At 43.5% G+C, this 21,546-nt stretch overlaps 1 protein-coding gene across 1 annotated transcript in view; it reads left to right on the top strand.

Moving 5' to 3' along the window:
- Positions 1-5,467: 5,467 nt before the first annotated feature.
- The window catches only part of CCDC9B (coiled-coil domain containing 9B), a 90,734-nt gene continuing 74,655 nt past the window's right edge, over positions 5,468-21,546 (top strand). Inside the window, exons 1-4 of the mRNA XM_054969920.1 lie at positions 5,468-5,548; positions 13,641-13,754; positions 16,753-16,857; positions 18,594-18,758. Of these exons, the coding sequence (XP_054825895.1) occupies positions 5,528-5,548; positions 13,641-13,754; positions 16,753-16,857; positions 18,594-18,758 (405 nt within the window). The 5' untranslated portion in view covers positions 5,468-5,527. The remainder of the gene's footprint in view (positions 5,549-13,640; positions 13,755-16,752; positions 16,858-18,593; positions 18,759-21,546) is intronic.

The raw sequence follows: 21,546 nt of genomic DNA, 5'->3' as shown, positions 1-21,546 counted from the left end.
GTCTGTCTCCTGGTTGGGAGAGTGCAACAAAAACATACATCCCGTTTATTTTGTACTGAAAAGCAGTTTCTCTAAAACAGAGAAACGTGTTTTCAGTTCTCACTTGAAGTTTTCAAGCTGCTCAGGATTTAAGATAAAACCTTCAACCTATCGCTACCGAGTATTTAATACTTCTTACTTAATGTTTAAAAGTTATGTCTAATATTTATGCCTAATATGATTATAGAAGCAATACTGTTTGAATTATCTATAAACTTATTTGAGTTGCATTGTTAGTAAAATCACAATTTCATGAAATTTTTACCATTTTATAACATTACAACTTTGTACCAAAAAAGTTTTGCATGTAGAAGAGGTTGCCAAAAATAAACCCGAAGACGAAGACGAAGACGAAGACGAAGACGAAGACGAAGACGAAGACGAAGACGAAGACGAAGACGAAGACGAAGACGAAGACGAAGACGAAGACGAAGACGAAGACGAAGACAAAGACAGCCAGGCCCCCGGGGGTCGCGGCTGCGCCGCTCCCCCCGACGCCCCCCGCCCCGCCTGCGGCGGGCCGGGGGCCCCCGGGGGTCGCGGCTGCGCCGCTCCCCCCGACGCCCCCCGCCCCGCCTGCGGCGGGCCGGGGGCCCCCGGGGGTCGCGGCTGCGCCGCTCCCCCCGACGCCCCCCGCCCCGCCTGCGGCGGGCCGGGGGCCCCCGGGGGTCGCGGCTGCGCCGCTCCCCCCGACGCCCCCCGCCCCGCCAGTGCCCAGGGCAACCCAAGTCCGGTCCCAACATGCGCACGCGCTCCCAGCGCTGCATGATGATGTCACTTCTGTGACATCATCACGCAGGGCGGGGTGTGCCACCTCACGCGGTAAGCTGGGTGCCCCGGCGTGCCACAAGTTGGTGGAGGCAGTGTGGGGCTGGGCTTGGAAGCCGCCTGCACCATTCGCCTGTCCCGCAGGACAGGGGCGGCTGGGCGGCCCCTGTCCTGTGGGGCAGGCGAATGGCACGGGAGGCTGGGAGGCCGCCTGCATGCTCCTGGCGGCTGGCAGCTGCTCCCAGCGTCCCCTCCTTGGAGGCGCTGAGGGCAGACTACCCCCCTGCCCACCCTTGATCAGGCCCTGCTGGGGCAAAAGCCAAAAACAGAGCACATGAGGAAAAAGCTAAGCCTGCCAAAGAAGAATGCTTTTGCCCTATCAAAGCATGCTCCAGTTACATTTTAGCCACAACAGCTTTATTTGCAGGTACAGCACTGGGAGAAAAGTGACCGACTTTTTCCTGATGGGCTGATTTTGTGATCAAAATGCACCCCTCCCATCCTAGATGCTTTCCCACCCATGGGGAAAAACATTTAGGGACTCATGGAAGAGGAGATTTTGTTTGTGAAAATGGCCTGCAGAGAAAGGATTAGTTACCATCTCAGGCAATTATGCTGCTATAATCAAAATCTCAGGCCTCCAAGCCTACATTTCACTAAAAAGGGACCAAAATGTATCATATTTCTGCAAGTATTCAAATCTCTGCAAATTTTCATTTGTGTATCCTATTGCATTCTTTATTGAATGTCCCAGCTGTTGATCGTATTGACTTATATTGTGTAATCTGCCTTGAGCTTTGGTGAGAAAGGTGGACTATAAATAATGTAAATAAAATAAAGTAATAAAATAAATGAGATTGATCCCAGCTGTCTTTGGATCACATGTAGTTTGAGTATTTTGTGCATGGTAAATGGCTGCTAATGGAAGGATTCATAGAGTGGGAGTGACTCACCTTTGCCCTTTTTATGAAGCCCCAAATCCCCCCATCCAAATGCTGTTCCTGGGACAAATGGGACCCAGGGGATTGGTAAAAACGGTGCCCTCTGCCACTGCCAGATTTGTGTGTGGGGGATCCTACCCAATATCTCCAAAGAACTCAAATTTTTCAAAGAATCGCACATGCCCAAATCACTAAAATATTTCCAAAGAATTACAGAAACCTCAATTACTAAAAATAGAACTGAATGAATTGTATAATATCTAAATACTGCAAAATACCACTGCAAGTAACAAAATATGACTGAAAGAAATAATGTGGGTAGGTAAATGGATGAGTTTTGTTATTTTCTACCAGAAATTTATTGCATCACATGACATGCCAGTGATACTCTCATAAACTTAACAACAATAACAACAACATTCGATTCCTATACCACCCTTCAGGACAACTTAATGCTCACTCAGAGCGGTTTATATTTATATTTATCCCCACAACAACAAATACTCTGTGAGGTGGGTGGGGCTGAGAGAGCTCCAAGAAGCTGTGAGTGACCCAAGGTCACCCAGCTGGCTACAAGTGGAATGGGGAATCAAACCTGGTTCTCCGGATTAGAGTCCTGCGCTCTTAACCACTACACCAAACAGGCTCTCACAAAACACATTGATTCTCAGAGAGTATGAATATGTGACTTAGGAGATGTGCCTTGCATTTTGTTAGCTACAGAGTATTGCAGTCTGCTTAAAAAGTGCAACATCTCTGGAATTATTGCACTGTCTGGTCAAGGCACAGGTGGACAAATCGGTAAACGAACTGAGCTGCTTTGGGGAGGGGCTGTGACTCTGTGGCAGAACATTTGCTTTGCCATGCAGAACTCCTGAGTTCAATCTCTGGCATTTGGTGATAAAAGGATCAGGTACCAGGTGACATGAACGACCAGGGGCTCAGTGGCAGAGCATCTGCTTTGCATGCAGAAAGTCCCAGGTTCAAGCCCTGATATCTCCAGCTGAAAAGGATCAGGTAATAGATGATGTGCAAGACCCCAACCTGTGAACCTACAGGCTTGTTGCCCATCAGAGTAGGCAATGTTGACGCTGACAGAACCAACGGTCTGACTGAACAGAAGGCAGCTTCATGATCTTACTTACTTACATATCTTTATTGCTTCAGCACAGCCATAGCAAATAATAATAATATGAAAAATCCATCCACAATGTGGTCCTTAAAGATCATAGGGGTAAAGATATTTGTATCAAATGTGGCAACACATTTGGGGCCAAGAAACTGAAGCATTATTTTGAATCTGGGCACAGAAGGGGAGGAGACGCATGCTTCCAAAGACCAATATCACGCAGTCTGTAATATGAACCCGTCGTACAGCGTAGCTGGACTGGAGAAGTAACATGCTGAATCCACACACCTGCTTCTGCCAATATACATGCTGGGAACTGGAAAGAACTTTCCACCATCATCACAGTACCTCTGGACCCTGAATGCTGAGCTGCTCCTGTTCAGGATAATGAGAACGAAAATCAAAACCTGCTGTTCCGGTCCACTCTCCTGGTGCATGGTGGGCTGTATATAATAGGAATTATAATATAATAGGAATTAGGAAAAAGATCCTTGCTCCTTTTAGGATCCTTGCTTCTTTCACGAAAAGCAACTTGCTGAGGGCCAAACTACATGATAACATTGCAGGTGGGGTTACCCATCTCCAAAAGATTTTCAATGAATTAAACGCAGTTGCGGGAAGCTGCAGGTTTGTGAATGTTGTGGGACGGGAAGAAAGAGGCTTCTTAAGCCTCACTTCTCTGCCCATATTTCTGCTCAAAACTGTCTCTTCCAAGCTGCTTCCTCCGCCTTTAGTCGAGAAGCAGCTGTGTACAGGCAGTTTTGAGTGGGAAAATGGTCACAGCAGGAAGAGAGAAGCATCAATGCTTTATTTATTTATTAAACCATTTTTACCCCACCTTTCCTTGGCAGCTTACAATAGTAGATTAAAAACATTTACAGTTTAAAAAACCAAAATAAAATAACATCCCCCAAATCCTTCCCTCCCCCCTTAAAACATGCCTGCTTTTCAAACCCCCTCAAAAATCCTGACAGACAAACAGGCTGTGCAGCATCTACTGAAGATCTCCACGGTGGGGCTCCCCTCACTTCTGCAGGGAGCAGGGAGCCCATTCCACAGAGCAGGCACCACAGTGGAAAAGACCTGAGTCTGGTTGATGCTAGACAGGCCATTCTGAGAAATAAGATTGCCATCAGGCGGCTGCCTGAACATTGTAGTTGGTGCACAGGGACATAGGGAAGGGGATAGTCCTGCAAATATATGGGTTCCAACCAAGTCATAAGGGCTTTACAGCACCTTGAACTGAGCTCTCAAACAAACAGGCCACTAGTGTGGTTCTTTCAAAACTGGAAACCTAATGTTACCAGGGGCTAGCACCTGACAATAGTCAGGCTGCCACATTCTGGATTAGTTGTAGTTTCTGGGTTGTTTTCAAAGGGTAACCCCCAACAGATTACAGGTCACAGAAGCATGGATCAGTGTGACCAGATCAGCTGAGCTTAGGTAACAGTTGCTCTATTCCACTCCACCATTGCTCTATTCCAGTCCACAGCTCCCTATGGCTACCTTTCATTTTAAAATTGTTCAAAGTTTATTATCTGCCATGTAACATCTTATTTGGCCCTAAGGCCAAGCGTATTGGCACATGGAATACATGAAACACATGAAGCAGCCTTCTGTGGAGTCAGACCATTGGTCTGTTGAAGTCAGTATTGTCTACTCTGACTAGCAGTGGCTCTCCAAGGTCTCAGGCAGACATCCTTCACACCTGCCTGTAAAGTGGATGCTCTGTCACTGAGCCACTGCACGTCCCCACGATGTAGATGTGAAGGAATATCAGGCATAACTTCATATGCAACTAATTTACTACAAGAAAGAATGAGAAGGAATTTTACAGCATTACCACAGGGAGACAAAGTAAATGATACCCTGGATACATTGCTCATCCCCAGACAGACCTTGACAGATGATTTTTTAAGAAGCTGAACTACTTTGGCATTAACAAAAGAAAAAGAAAAAGAAAGAAAGAAAGCTGTGAAGGAGCATTTAGCAACACTGAATGAATGAAATGAGGAGACAACAGAAGAGTATGTCAGTGATTCTTCGGTCACCACTGATCTAAATCCATTCAAGTCAATTCTGACTGTTGATGGGCACCAAAGGATCTCGAAGGAACTAGCTAGTCCTTATGAGAAAAAGAAATAACGTGGACCTAGAAGACTGGGGGGGGGGGGGGGGAAGCAAGTGGAAGAAGGAATTGTGCATCTGACAGCCTGAATTTAGTGCTTTATAACAAGAGATAATTTGAGAGATTCTAGAGGAAACTGAAATTATGAAATTGTTTAATCAGGTAAAAAGATACTGGCATAATTTATTTGTAATAAAATAATGTTGACACGTAGGTGAGTTGGATCCTGCTGATTTGTTTCACAAATGGTGGTGCTCTCCTTTTGCACATGGAGCTTCCCCGGATGCAAGAGTCTTGGGGAGGAAGAAAGAGGCGCAGTTACAGAGAAAGGCAAACTAAGAGTGTCCAATTGCCTGCCTCTGCTTTGGTATATTAGGCAGCCAGTGCTCTTGGCTGGGAGCCCAGGCAGGGCTTTTGTAATCAAAACATGATCTCGTATGCTGTGCAACCAGTACTGAGAAAGGCCGACTGATGGCTCTCCTCTTTTAGCTCTGCTGTGGAATCCGCCAAGCTTCACCACTGATGTCCAAAATGCACCGACCTGTGAGTGCTGCCTTTGTTGTGACTGGGAGGGGTGTGGGGGATCATTCCTGCATTCAGGAAAGCCAGAAATTGACTTTAAAAATGGTATTGTCATTTCGGGGTATTTTGTTTTTGGCCACCAGATATGAATCAGAAAGATGTGGGAAGGCAAAATAACAAAAACAAAAACCCAAAGGGTGTTTTCCATATAGCAGATTTTGATGTGACTATCACCTCAGAGCAGGCTGATTCAGGGGGACAAGTGCGCTCACTGAGCAGATGAGGGTGGAGGAAGGGAATAAATACCAGAAAGCTGGGTAATGACAGACATTTCCCATGCCAAGACAGGGAGTCTGGAGCTGCATCTGTCAGAGCAAAGAGTGAGAATGTTTATTAGAGAGCTTGTGCATAGGCTTCCAGAAAGAATAACTGGGTTGGGGCCCCATCCTGGTCTTTGTCCCTCACCCCCCAGGCTATTCTTTCTCTCTCCGAAGCCTGGCTTCTCTCTGAAATCTTTCTTATTGCTGACTTCGAAAGCATGCAGGGAAATGGTGTAGGCAGAGCCATGTTCTGTGAGAAAATAATGCCCACTCAAGACTGAGCGTGAGGTGAGGGATACAATGGAAAATCTCCATTAAGCTTCCATTAACGACCTCCTTATTTTGCTCCCCCTCCCATTTCGGATGTATTTTAATAGAGAAACAGAGCTGTGCATGTCTGGGTCTCCCTCCCCTTCTTTCCCATTGGCCCCTCTGGCTGATCAGGCACTGCTTTCTGATTCCCAGCCGTTGCATGTTTGTGCTGCCAAAGCCATTTATAACTCCCTGGTCTAGTCACTATGGCATGGGGGGGAGGAGGGGATTGGCTCCCTGGGAGAGCTTTATAGTAGTGGGGTCTCAGTCACTTTCCACCCCAAGCAGCAACACAGCCGGCATTCTTTCGAGCAGCCTGGCAGTGGGAACATCCTCTTGTTACCGACTGCAACGCAGCAGCAACAGCCAGGAAGAAAAATGCTGACCACGCTTCCATGGGCTGCTCACGGTTCACCAGCAGGGAATTGGTGCCCTCCCTCCAAGTGCTGCTTTGCAGTTCTGCTGAATCAATCCCGTCGGTCCTTTGTTGTTTGTTGGTGCTGTCCTTTTAGGGTGGGGTAGTGAATGTGTCAAAGTTAGGGAGGAGTGAAATGTCTTCTCTGGTCAAAAATATCAGAGCTATTCTGATCAACAATATAAAGTAGGCTGAACTGGTCATCTTTTGCAGGACCTGTTGGTAGCATCAGTTCTACTACTACTAATATTCTACTAATATTGGTAACATTGTAGGCTTTTGTGGGTCACACTTCTTTAAGCTAAAATAGAACTGTTTTTAGAACTTTATTTATCATATTATTTATACCCTTCCTTTCACTAGTGCCTGAAGATGACTTTAAATTTCAATATTAAAAACATACAAAATACAATAAAACTCTATCCTGTTTCCCCCAAATGCCTGTGACCAGGGGTCATTTCGTAGAAAAAGAGCTGGAGGAACTCATTAGCATAACTCATTAGCATAACTCATTAGCATATGCCACACCCCTTGCAATCACGAAAGTGTATCATTAGTGTGACTGATTTGTATATGCTGCACCCCCTGACATCACCTATCCTGGCTGTTTTGGACCCAATCCTGGCTATTCAGGACTGAAATTGGGCCCAAAATGCCAAAAAGGGGATGAAAATGGCTGAAAAGGGGCACAAAATGGTCAGGATTGGGCCACTGCTGAGTGGGAGAGTGATCCACCACCCATCAGAGGCCTGATCCTGGCCGTTTCAGGCCCAATCCTGGCTGTTTTGGGCCCGAGCCTGGCCATTTTGGGCCCGAATTGGGCCCAAAATGGCCAGGAACAGGCCCGAAATGGCCGGGATTCGGCTGCTGCCAGATGGGGAAGTGTTCCTCTACTTGGCAGTGGCCTGATGAGGCCCATTTTGGCCCCAGTTTGGGACAAACTGCCCGATCCAGGCCAAAATGGGCCCAAAATGTCTGAAAATTGCCATTTTCAACCCATTTTAGCTTGGATCGGGCCCAAAACAGCCCAGATCAGGTCAGTGCCAGGCAGGGGAGGGGTCTCCCTCCCGGCACCGACCCTATCTGGGCTGTTTCGGCCCCGATCCAGGCTGTTTCGGCCCCAATCCAGGCCAAAACAGGTTCAAAATGGCCAAAAATGGCCATTTGGGGCCCATTTGGGCCTGGCTCGCAGATGAAACAGCTGGGACCAGATCTGTGCCAGGTGGGAGAGGCTTCCCTCACCTGGCACCGACCCGATCCCAGCTGTTTTTGCCCCAATCTCAGTGGAAATGTGCCCAAAGCTGCCAAAAGTGGCCATTTGGGGCCCTTTTGGGCCCAGATCAGGTTGGTGCCAGACAGGGAAACCCTCCCCTGCCTGGCACCAACCCAATCCAGCCTGTTTTGGCCTAAATCCAGGCCAAAATGGACCCAAAACATCCCTAAGTGGCCGTTTTGGGCCTGTTTGGGCCCGGATTGGGACCGAAATGGCCAGTATCAGGTTGGTGCTGGGTGAGGGAGGGTGCCCCTGCCCGACACTGACCCGATCCGGGCCGTTTCAGCCCCCATCCAGGCCAAAACGGGCCCAGAATGCCCAAAAATCAGGTGTGTGGGGCCACCGGACAAGTGGCCTCTTTGGAGAACTGCTGAAATGGCGTTCTGGTGCGTTCCCCCTTAAAATGAGCCCTGCCTGTGACTTAAACCCCATTAAAAGCCCTAGCAAATAAGAAAATGGCCTTACTGTGACTCCTAAAAACTTCTCAGAATGCTGACCACTTGCTAATTCTTTGGAGAAAATAGGACTTATCTCTTTAATAAAGGCTTGGTGGGATGCTATTTACCAGACAATGTTATTTACCTCCAAGACACTTTCAACTGCCTATTTCCACACATTAAAAGGACAGACATTCCCATCATGACATGGGAGTGCACTACACCCCCACCACCCTGTTCCTGTGTTTTTCCCCCACCAGCCAGGTGAGAGTCAGTGTAGAAGGGTGGGAGCTGGGTGCTGGGGGTAGGGCATCCCCCACTGGGGGGGGGGCTGGAAACCCTTCCACCTTGAGCTCCTTGGAGGGAGGGATAGAAATGCAATGAATGAATGAATGAATGAATGAATGAATGAATGAATGAATGAATGAATGAATGAATGAATGAATGAATGAATGAATCTGACTAGCAGCAACTCTCCAGAGTTTCAAACAGAGCAAGGCCTTTCCCAACTCTTACTAGATGCGATCTTTTAATTCGAACTGAAGGCCTTCTGCATAAAAAGCAGGTACTGTTATCACTGAGGCACAGCCAGTCCCAATGATTTGCACGATGGCAGATCCCTTTTTTGAGCTGCTGCAAATTGCAGAGCCCACGCTGCAGTCCCTGGGTCATACAAAAGGCTCAACGAGATGTTTCAGGGCAGCTTCCAAAGCCCACCTGGTATCCCAAGTACTCCCGAAAGCAATTGTTGTGGTCAGCTGAATTCATTGAGTTGGACCATTTTTACCCCAGGAGACAAGTTGCAAAGGATTTAAATACTTCTGATTCATATAAGTGTTTCCTACACTATAGCTTTTATCTCAGAAGTAATATGCAGAAGTACTTTGATACACAGCAATTATAATGTTGGAAGTTAGTCAGTGATTCTAAGATGAAAGAAGGCCTAGGACCCACATATCTAAAGAACCACCTCTCTCCATATTTCCCTGTGCACCAATGCAGTCTTCTGGCTGCCGTCTTCTCGTTGTTCCTGATTAAGGTGGCCCCTCAGCATCTGCTAAAGCACATTCCTTCTTTATAGTGGCTGCCACTTTGTAGAACAGGCTCCCTGAGAAAGAGAGGGAGCACTAAGATTGCCAACAGGCCTGGAGGAAAAATGACATCATTCCTGGTACAACACAGAAGTGATGGGGTCGCGCCGGGGGCAATTTAGTAAAAATTGACCTAAAACACTGGTGCAACCTGTAGCTTCCGAGTCATTGCAGGAATGATATCTGAAAGGTGAGAAAATACTAACATGCCCTCCACCCCCACCCACCCCCGTCCACCTGGTTTGGACCCCAGGGACTTGGCATCCCTAGATGGAGGGATATTTCTCTGCTCCTCCATGTTATTTTCACAACAATCATATGAGGCAGATTAGGTTGAAAGAGAATGATTTGTAACCCTGTGAATTTCATGGCTAGTGGGGGGTTAAACTTGGGTCTCCCTGGTCCTAGTCCAGCACTCAAACCGTTATATCACACTGCTCAATATTAACCTAGATGGACTGATGGTATACAGCAGCATCATAGTTTCACAGCTGGTGTATTTATAGCAGTAATGGAAAATACCATAAATATAAATGATTGATTGATTGATTGATTGATTGATTGATTGATTAGGCCTCTATCTTGGCCTCCCACTCCCCCGCAAGCAGGCTCAGGGCAGGTTACAGCAATAAAAACATATAATTTACAATAAAATCATAACATTTTCTGTAAAAACCACCCTCAGACACCGACCCTACAACCCACCCCTGCCAGTGATACACAGGAGATGGGAAGAAGGAGGGGGGAACAGGCCATTCAGTTTGCATTGCAACTCACGTAGGGGGCCAGATAATCAGATGGCCCCCTCTGACAAGAGGCCGGCTGGCAGGCTTTCCAGATGACTACTTGGCTGGCCTCAGCCATATGCCTGGCGGAGCATCTCAGTCTTGCAGACATGCCAAAAAGATAGAAGATCTTGGTAGGCCCACATACCCACTGATAGAAAGTTCCACCAGGTCAGTGCCAGGACTGAAAAGGCCCTGGCTCTGGTTGAGGCCAGCCTAGCCTCCCTGGGGCCCGGAACCACCAGTTGATGTTTATCAGCTGATCTCAGCACTCTCTGGGGTACATAGAGTGAGGGCCAAGCTACAAGTGACGAATGACACTTGAACGGCAAGTGGATTGAGTGGAGTGCAAGTGAACAGGGAGAAATACACTTGCCGTTCAAGTGTCATTTGTCACTTGTAGCTTCGCCCTGAGAGGCGGTTCTGTAAGTATGCTGGTCCCTGTCCCCTAAGGGCTTTAAAGGTCAAAACTAAAACCTTGAATCTTATTTGGAACTCCACTCAAAATGGTGCCTTCACAGGAAAGATCCCAGCTGAATCAGTCATTCAGATGAAACTTCTCTGTTGACTAAAGCTTTCCTTGAAGGTCTTTTATAGGATTCTGCAGGAGATTTGATATATGGAGTGCGGAACAGAGCTTTTCTTTTTATGATGCCTACAGAGCTACTTCTGTGGATTTAGATGCTTAAGGCCTTCTGGTGCTGTCAAACCTTCTGGGAAGTACTAGGCCCTGGGACTGAGTTTTAGAAGAAATCTGGAATGGAGCTGCTTCTTGGGATGATTTATTGTGTCTATTTCTCCCATTACTGGCTTTTATTGTTTTTATAACTATTTAAAATTTGAACCATTGGTTTGGGCTTCCTGATGACAAAACAAACAGTAAAGCAAACCTCAAGCTGAATTTTTAGAAAAATTTCCTTATCATACATATTATTTCCAGTGGAAATGGAAATATGATTGGGAGATGTTAAAACTTTTAAGTGAAATTATTTTCAAATCATTCAGATAAACCATTAGGCAGCCTATGGCATTGGATATACTACAGTGTTTTTATTTACAGCTGCATGATTTGACTCTTCTACAATGTTTACTGAATTGAACCTGATTATATCTTAATAGTTGTACTTAAAGGCCCAAAAGTTATTTTATCTGTGCAATATGTTTTGCGCTAGGCCTACTTAATTTTTATACAACAAAGTACAGCTTGTAGTTAATTGCTAAGTGAGTTAAAATTTGACAAAATATTAACATATGGCCAACACAGAACCATCTTATGCAGCTACAAAAAATAACAGGTTGTACTATGAAATGCATAGATTCACTGTATCTCTTATGGAATGTGGCTTTGCCACTCCACATTTTTTGTTGCTTTGGGAATGAAAGGCGTCTGTTTCAGATTGCAGCTGGTTCTGATTCCATTCTACACATGTAAGTGCCCAACCCATCACTTCCTTTCTAATTATGAATGCAACACACTCATGCAGACAGCCCTGGCCAAATTGTCAGGAACCTAGAAATTCTGTTCAGGTAGGCTCTCAATCTAATTTGAACCAGTTATGCAAAATGGTCTTGAAAATTTCTCAGATGGGAGAAGTCATCAGCTCACTCTTTTTGCCAGGATGATTGATGGTAATTTTAAATATCAAATATTTCATTCTCCTGCAAAATTAAAAAAATACCCTGCTGTATTCCTTGTAAGGAAAAAGTGTGCAGAGTAGGTTTAAATGGAGTCAGCATTTATTTGCTTTTTTTAATTTTAAAAAAAGTATTTCTGGACTATGAAGAGCATGCCACTGAAAAATTAACTTATTAGTTCAAATCGCTATTTGAAATTCAGCCCATGTCTCCACTGCTTTTGCCTTAAGCTCTTCTCAGTATTGCTTGGGTGCAGAGCAGTACCTGTGGGAGAAGGCAAACCTGGCGGAATATTCTCTTCTACACCTATGGTTCTCAACCAGGGGCATACATACTACTGAAGAGACTAGAGATGGGCACGAACTGAAATATGAACCAAAATTAAGCACGAACCTGGCCGGTTCGTGGTTTGCAAACTGCGGTTCATCAGATCCCATTTCTGACAAACCTCCATGAACTTTAGGCTGGTTTGGTTCGTTTTTTGGTTCGTGACTGCAGACAGCCTGGTGCCAATCAATCAGTTTCCTAGGCAACAGGGCATGGACTTCCTGAAGACCTTCTGCTGACCCGGAAGTGAACTTCTCCTGGCTCAGAAGTGACCTTCTGCTGACCCAGAAGTGATGGTTTTCTGACCTGGATATGACATTTTCATGAACCAAACAAACTGGTTCGTGAACCAGAGATAGGCATGAACCGGGAAAAACCCAACCCATGTGGTTCGCGTGAAATTTGACGAACCACGAGCCGCATGGGTTGAAGTTTTTCCGGTTCGTGCCCATCTCTAGAAGAGACACAGAATTAATCTAGGTGGGATGAAGGGTTTTCATAACAATTACTAAGAATTTGCTCTTCCTCTATCCCCACACCCACCTGCAAGTGTGACATGCCATCTCCTGCTTACCCTGCCTGCTATGGATTATACATTGGTGACCTTTCAGCATGCTAGTAGAATGTCTGAAAAATGGAGGAGCATTCAGGGGCTGAGGCAAACCTGAAACTGTCTGTGGGGATTTTGTATGAGATTCGTTCCTATTATTATTACCTTTACTGTCTTATATGAAATATGGATTATATTTTAAGCATACCTGCTTTTAAAAAGAAAGGTTCTATTTGTTTCTTAATCCACTTTGAAACCACTCTGATGGTTTCAAGTGCCTTCCCTGTCTGTTCGTTCGTTCGTTCATTCATTTCCTCAGTGGGGATCCAAAGTGGCTTACAAATTCTGAAAAATGAAAATACAGTTTACAAAGCTACAATTTAAATAAACAAACAGAGAAGACAAACAAACAGTACAATACCTCATATCATAGGCAAGTACTGGATCTACTGGCAGTTCATTTAGGGCCTCAGGCTATAGGTCAAGGCCCCCAAACCCTTTGGCTCATGCCTCTGGCCACACCCAGGCTAAATTCTTGAAACGGGGAAGAGAAGCTCAGTCCAGAGCTCATTCAGCTGCTCTAAAGACATTCTTAACCTTCCTCCCCTAGGCTTGCCAACTTCAGGTTGGGAAATTCCTGGAGATTTGGGGGTGGGGGGTGAGTCCTAGGGAAAGCAGAATTTGGGGAAGGTGTCCACCCTACTAAACTGCCACTTTCTCAAGGGAAACTGATCTCTGTAGTCAGGAGATCAGTTTTAATTTTGGGAGATCTCCAGATCCTGTCTGGAGTTGGCAACCTTACTCTCCTACAACAGGAATAGGTCATTGATGTGGGTGAGTGAGGACCGTAGATTTCCCCCTCTGCTTTTGTATTAACCCAGCTGTAGCTGAAACAAATAGGACAAGCAGTTCTCTGTATTATTGGCCATATATCTTAATCCACTAATGCATTTTCTTTGCAATATTAGGATGCCACAGTGGATGATGCAGTGTTGCGGAAGAAAGAGCTGAAAGATGTTGAATTGGATAAGAAAATCATAGCTTTGCGGAAAAAAAATGAAGCACTTATGAGAAGATATCAAGTGAGTTTGACTCAAGTTCTTTTGGATATGTGGTGCCCCCTAGCTCTATTGCTTATCCTTCTTAAGGTTTTGTAGCTTGATAGCAGGTGCTAATTTTAGAAAAACTAATCTATTTCAGGTTTGCTTCAAAGCATCATCTTTGACTGAATTCACATGTGCTGCTCAAAATGCTTTTCAGGTCCTCTCTCATTGTTGGGGTGCAAGTGTGAAAAACAGGCAGTTGTAAAAAAGCTTTTATCAGATTTCTGAATTTGATAAAAGGATTCAGAGAAAGAATCCATGCAGAAAGGTTGGTTTACAGCTGATCTTCAACCCTCCTGAGCTTTGCAGTGCAAGTGATCTTGGCTTAACCGGCACCATTGCTTAGAAGCATAGTTGGTATATTTACTGGCAAGATTAGTTGAGAGTAGAAAATTCAAATTCATTTAATACAGCCCTGCACAAAATTGACAAAAACATTTAAACGTATAGGCATCCAACTTCTCAAAGACTATGTAACCAGACTCATGCCAGCTTTGTTTATATCAGCACTCATGTGATAAGATTTTGAATACGAATTTCACATCAGATTCTGGAATTGTTTATCTAAGAGAAATCAACATGAGATGTAAAATCATGGCTGAATCCACATTACTCCTTTTTTAACGCATTGTCCCCACCTTTTCCCCGCATTCCCGAGTGCCGGTCACATTACCTGATAAATCACACGCATCTCTTCTGCATTCCTCTCGGATCTTCAGTCACTGTTTTCTTGCAGGAATTTCATGGTGGACGTGAACACCTACAAGCGCAATTTACACGCCTTTTTTTTAAACCACCCCCATTCAAGTATTTCTGGCCATTCCCTGCGTTCCCATTGGCCGATTCTATTATCAAGTGCTCCGTAGTCTGTTAATGCCTGTTTTTCATTTTTTTCTTTCATTGTCTGGGAATTATAACTCATATGTCTTCGAAATCATTTCTGGTTGAGTGTAAAACTTTTTTTGGCAATGTAGCCTAATACCGGCCTCGCACAACTCCCTGTTTTTTTACTATTTTTTATTTTTCTCTAGATCAATGTAATACCGAAATTACGGCATATATTCCTGCACAATAAAGATCACATAGCAGCACAGCTATCAGGCTTCCCGGCTTTCTCCACATATACTCAGTCCCCTATGACACTTCACATTCGCTCGAATATTGCCTGGGATGATGTTCTAACATTTGGCATGTCTTTTTAAAAAGATTAATTTATTCTTATCAAAGCATCACTTTTATGCAGTACTGATGAATAAAAAAAATATTTTTTTATTTATTTCTTGCAAGATTCTTCCTATTGATATAGCAAAATTAAATATCCTAAATTATTGACGGTGCTTGAGTTGATTGGTGGTTGCAACAACAATGGGGTAACACACGTCTGGGAATATTGGATCTCCGTCAATGCCCCAACGAAATAAGGCACTGGTTTCTATTTAGCATAATATCGTTATGCCAAAGATTCGATCAAAAAAAATTGCAGCTTAAATGAGCCTCCACCAGCTCGATGAACGTGCTCTTGGACATTCAGAAGCGGCGCATCCAGCGACGGTCATCCCAGTGCACCATCACAATGTTTTCCCACCAGTCCGTGCTGCGTGGGTACACCCAGTGCTGCCTCGGCGCCTCCATCTCAGCAAGCAGGAACCACTGCAGAAACCGCTGGTGCCGCCGTCTTCTTGAACACGCCCAGGCAACGGTGGTTCCAGAACTCTGGAAAAAAATCCTGGCGGCGGCCCGCCACCTTTGAACAGAGTACCGCTGGTAAGCCAGCAGCATCTGCGTCTGCCACTCCATGAAGATCCACATAACATGAGCAATGATAGCAATTATGGGATCCATGACCATCACACAAAGCACTGACACCAACCAAACCGACCATCCACTAACACCCACAAAGAGTTTTTTCCTAAACCCTTCCCTTTTTGTCGATTTTTTAAATCCCCCGCCCAAAAACAAGCACCAATTGCTTTCCAAGTGTTCATGTGATATATCGCTTTGATGATGTTTCCTTATATGGTAAAATCGAAATAACGGAAAAGTGTGTTCAAAAAATAAAAAACATGGGCGGGAAAATGAGGTCCCGCCCACAAAAGCTGTTTTTCCAGTGGCGAGAAAGACGCATTGGAAGCATAAATGTGAACAGAGAGGAGAAATTTGTGGATTGGAGACAAACGGAAGATTTCCATTAAAAATGTGGGTAATAGGTGAATGTGGATTCGACCCATGAGAACTGCCTTGCAGGTCAGAGAGAGAGAAAAATGCTGCAGCCTTTGGAGTCAGAAGGGCACTCTCTCGCTCCCCTCCCCTCTAGTGAACATAGTCATAGAATAGTTCTAGAAGATGCTTGTTTGGCAACAGGGACAGGAGGTGTACCACAGGAATCAGTATTGTATTTTGTACTGTTTAACATCTGTGTGAAGCTGCTGGGTGAGTTTTCCAGAACTTTGGAGTGCGATGCCATTAACATGCTAATGACAAGTCAACTATATATTATATTCATAAAAGATCCAGTTGCAGTTTCCTCTACCATGATACAGTGTTTTGAGGCTATATTTGGGTGAGATTTAATAGGCTAAAGACAGAACAATGCTGTAAGAGCAGAAAGTAGTTTGAAAGAGGCATTGCTTCCTCTGATTTTCACATATTTCTCTTAAAGTCTGTGGTCAAACAGATTTTGTAGTCTTTTAAAACAATGCAAAACCTGTTCACTAGTGGTGAAAGTGGGCTAGATTTTCATGGCACAGATGATGAAGCTTTTTTCAAACTTTCTTCAGTTCCCTGAAACAGCTGAGCATCGGAGAATAGAGACATCAACAGGACGTTGATATTATGAAATCTAGCGATGGCACCAGCCCTCGCCTTAGAAAACCATGGTTATCTGAAGTACCTGTTTGCTTCTCTCCTTGTTTCAGAACACTTGCATTCCTTTTGGCTTTCTGCTTGTAGTATGATGCTGTAATGTGGTCTTTTTCAGGAAATAGAAGAGGACCGAAAGCGAGCAGAGCAGGAGGGAATGGCTGTCACCTCGAGGAGATCCAGGGCAGATGGCCTTACCATCACCATTACCAAAGCTCATAATGTAAGCATTGTCTCTTTCCCCCCTCGGCTTTATACAAAGCTGGACCTCTTAGCCATGGTAGATAATGAGCTGATTGGAACAGACATACAGGGCAGGAGGCTCCAGGCCACTCTCAGGAAGATATCTTACAGATCATGAAAGCACAAAGAGGAATGCATATTTGATCCCAAATGTACAAGAAGGCAGTAAAAAGTGAGAAAAATATATACATGCAAGAAATCTAGGTGTTAGGTGATGTGAAAGGCCCTGGAGAACCGCTGCCAGATGGAGCAGACAATACTGACCTTAACAGAACAATGATTGGATTCTATATATGGCAGCTTTGTGTATTTATTCTCCTTCCTCCTATTCAATTTAAATCAGGATTGGTTTTTAGAGTGAGAATATTAAGTGTCCATTTATCCAACGTCTGCTTAGTCTATATTTTCACCCCTAGCCTGACTTTGCTTTGAACAAATGAGTCCAGCAATACCTTCTCCTAACCATTGACCAATGAACGATGAGAGGGAACCTGGAGTATTTTTCATTGCTTTGAGTGGTATCCAGAATAGGCAGTGAAAAATGTGGAAGGTGCATGAGAAAAATGGCTGCGGCGGCATTTTCCAGTCACCCTGAATTATTAGTTATAGGCAGGAAACAGACTCCTCATTAATGGATACTTTTTTTGTTTCTCAGCTTTAGGAGTGGAGCTAAGGTATACATTGTGTTTCTCTTTAAATACCTCATAAAGCTGTATGCCAATGTCTGCACAACAGTAGTCAAGTTAATTAAAAATGTTATCTCAGACCACATAACGCCATTTCCTTTCATCTCTGAGGGATACTTGCTCTGGGGCTAGTGTTGCCAGGCCACTGCTGGCAATCTCCAGGAGCATTTAGGTGGTGGAGACTGGCAGTTATAGTCTTTCGAGTCATAGAAGATTATGCTTGAGATCTCCTAATGTAGAAGACAGTGTTAGGTATGGCCCAACGTTTCAGATGAAATGCAGTATTTCTTATAAATTAGTATGCCCATTTTTTTCCAAGTGACTTGTATGCCAATTCCGTAGGAGTAGATAGAAAGTAAATCATAGCCAGAGACTAGTGGATCAGCTAGCGGCTGTTGGTTTCATTATTGTAAGAGGTGTCCAACCCAATGCAAGTTTACCCAGGGATATTTGTCACTGAGTTCAAATGGGGCTTACCCCCTACTTTAGTAAGCATGCCAAAGATTGTAGCTTCAGTGGACCTTTTTCTGATCCGGGAGGATATTTATTATGTTTCAAAGTAAGTAGAGTCTGTACTCAGGGGATCCCTTAACAGAGATAATTTATGACAATTCTCAAAAGTTTTGGAGTCCCTATTCTTCCTTTGTAGATTTAAAATATCACAAGCTCAGGGGGTTCTGATAAAAAGGGAAATAAACCATGCAAGACTGCCTACTCTTGGCATTGCATAGTTTATCCTTGGGTAGTAAAGTCCCACACAATTTATGACTCTATCAGCTTCTTAAAACCTTTGACATTTTACTCAAATGTCAGATTTGTAAGCATATGAGATGTATTTTCCAGATTTATAGGATGCACTGCAAATCAAACAAAGGGACCAAGTGTTTCTTTGGAAAGAATTTGAGAGTATTTGTGTCACTGACAAAAATGGTGTTGTAGCTCTCCCCTAACACTTTCATAGTTTTCCATCTTCTTCAGTTGTAAAAGAATATAAAAACGGGAATGAACTGATAATCGTCTCCATTTTTAGGAGAAAAGAGTAGTGAGTGAAAAAAGGGGAAGCGGCTGCTCTGCTGCCTCAAGCTTTGGGATTGGTAGTGAGGAGGAGGAAGAGGAGGAGGAAGCAGATCATTTGTTTACATTCAGGATGGGGAAGAGGATGCAGCTGGCAGTTACCATGGACAATAAAGCCAAGGTGAGTTTTTAAAACTTGTGCTGATTTTCTAGAGACAAGGAAGGGAGCCTAGGAAGGTTTCTAAAGGTGCTGATATATTGTCAGTGCTTATATTATTATAAGATACATATTTAATAGACTTTCTGTTCCAAGATACATATTTAATATACATATTTACATAATATACACATAATATATACATAATAATGTACATGATACTATACATAATAAGATACATATACATAATAAGGTAATAATAAGATCCATATTTAATAGACTTTCTGTTCCAAATTCTGTCCCATGTTTAGGCACCTCAGATTCAAGAAAGCTGTTGACAAATTCAGTCTTTGCAGCTTAATGCCACAAAATCTTTCCAACTGTCATACTTTTTTTTTCTTCAGCAGCTATTGTCAGTGGTTTGAGGTTTGTTAAAAATTTCTTAACTGTGTAATACAACCTAGCTCTTATCTTGGAATATGACGGCCTTTGAAAAAAAATCCTTCTTTTTTTGGCATCTAGTGCTTGTGATTGCAGAAAAAAACATGCCAGTGCACAAGATGTGGCAAAAGCTCAGAAGCTAGACTGGAGGGGACGCTGCTGCTTCTAGAGCACAAAATAGCCTTGTTTGTGTTGTTCTTTGTTCTCCCAGTGTCCTCCAGTGTCCACCACTTTGTCTTCTTCTTACCCACCCACTGAAGGTGTGACTTTCAGATGCATTTTGCCCAGATTTGTGGAGAACATTAGATTTTGTCTTTGAATTTTACATTTTTCTTGTTATTGAGGAATTGATGGCTATCCAGTATGTACCACAGGGAGAAAGGCAAGGAACTATGTTTCCCATCCACATGAATCCCATTTTGGAGAAATCCTTCCCATTACCACTGATGCTGGAGCATGATATTCTTTGGGGAGACAACGGTCATGTGGCATGCCCTGACTCACCAAGAAATATCCTTGACTTCCTTTCACTGGCTGATAAAAATCCTTTTTTGGAATTCTTTTTTCTGAGTAAAAAAAGTTTATTGACGATAAAAGGAGAGAAGATGAAGAGGTGGGATGGCAATAAGTACAGGTGTATTTTGAGAGTCAACAAGGACACAGGCAACATCAATAAAGGCAAACAGAAATGAGATGAAATAATCAGCTAGCTAGAAACAGTTCCTAGTCAACTTCATGTATCTTATTGGCATGGTGATAAATCCTTGGGTTCAGCCCTCCAGTGATGGACAGGAATAGAGCAAAGGATGCAGCTTTCTGGGTGCCTTAGAAATTTTTCTAACTTTTAGAGACTTTGTATTTTTAGACCTGATGCATTTCCAGTTTTCTTTGCTTTTTATTGTTTAGTGTGTTAACCCTAAGAGGGTATCCAGCTATTATGTCAGGGCTATGCTTGTGTGAATGACTGCCTTCAGGTGACCAGTCCAAGAATGAGCTTCAAAATATCTTGAACTTGTGTGCTCCATCTGCCTTTCTTCCTCCTATCACATGCCATTCCAAGATAATAGAAAATCCTTGGTTTAGAAGTAACTGCCATTGGTTGTGAGATCTGAATTGGGCACTTTAACAAATTGCAGTTTATTTCTTGATTTCAGGCCAGGTTTCTAAACTTCATGTTAGAATCTATGCTTGTTAAAACACCCATTTAAAACACCACAGCAATGTGAAATTAATTGTAAACCAGAAAATTTCCTGTCACAGGTTGATGCATGAGGAGTGGAATCATATGACCTCCTCCCCAAATTTGCAGTGGATTGTTCAGTTTGTACTTGACATTTGAATGTAACCAATGTATTCTTTATGATGTAAGTCTCCTTGAGTACTGATTTCTTGTAGAGAGGCAAGTAAATACATTAATAAACTGATATTAATAAATAACAATAACAATGATTATAATTGATGGTTGTTGTGGATTTTCCAGGTTGTATCACCTGGAGTTCCTGGAGTTCCTGACGTTTTGCCAGCAGCTGTGACTGGCATCTTCAGACCGAAAGACAGAGATCTCTGTGTCAAAAAGACAGAGATCTCTCAATGGTTGTTGTGGATTTTCTGGGCTGTATAGCATGCCAAGCTGGGCATGCCAGGCATGCCAAGACCATGGCTATACAGCCTAGAAAATCCACAACAACCATCGTTCTCCGGCCGTGAAAGCCTTCGACAATTATTATAATCGTAAAGATGTTAAAGATATTATTATTAATATTGGGTCTGAAACTGCATTATTCAGCCTTGTTAAACTGAGTAATGTTTTACTCAAAAACATTAAATCAGATTCATGCTGAATTCAGTTCTCCACTCGGTATGCGATGAGATTTATGTTCCTCCCCAGATGTTCCACCCCAGTACTATTCACTACATTACATATTGCTCTTGATTGATGTGCCATTCACATACCACTTTCTCTAGTTTTACTTGAAATTTCATTCAAGTGTGTTTATTTAAATCATTTACAGTCCACCTTTCTCACTGAGACTTGAGGAAGATTACAACTAAAACCAGTGTAGTGGCAGTATAATATGTGCCAGCAACAATTTTTCCATAGTAATTGTAAATAAAATTAAAGAACATTGCACCAAAAGCACAGGATAGCACAGACCGTAAAGCAGGAGTTTTAAGACTGAAGAACAATGCAGTGTAACATTGTATTACATCCTGTAGGCAATATAACAAAACTGGATTATAAAATTAGAAAACAATGCAATATACATGGCACATATATACAATGAAGCCAATTTCACTGACATTAACTACAGCCTTATTTGTGTTCTCAGCATTTGGACTGTAAACTCTGTGCGACTGTGTTCACTACACA

The sequence above is a fragment of the Eublepharis macularius genome, chromosome 2, assembly GCF_028583425.1.
Source record: "Eublepharis macularius isolate TG4126 chromosome 2, MPM_Emac_v1.0, whole genome shotgun sequence".
NCBI lineage: Eukaryota > Metazoa > Chordata > Lepidosauria > Squamata > Eublepharidae > Eublepharis > Eublepharis macularius.
Note: the sequence above shows the minus strand (reverse complement) of the source record. Positions and strands in the feature narration are given on the sequence as shown.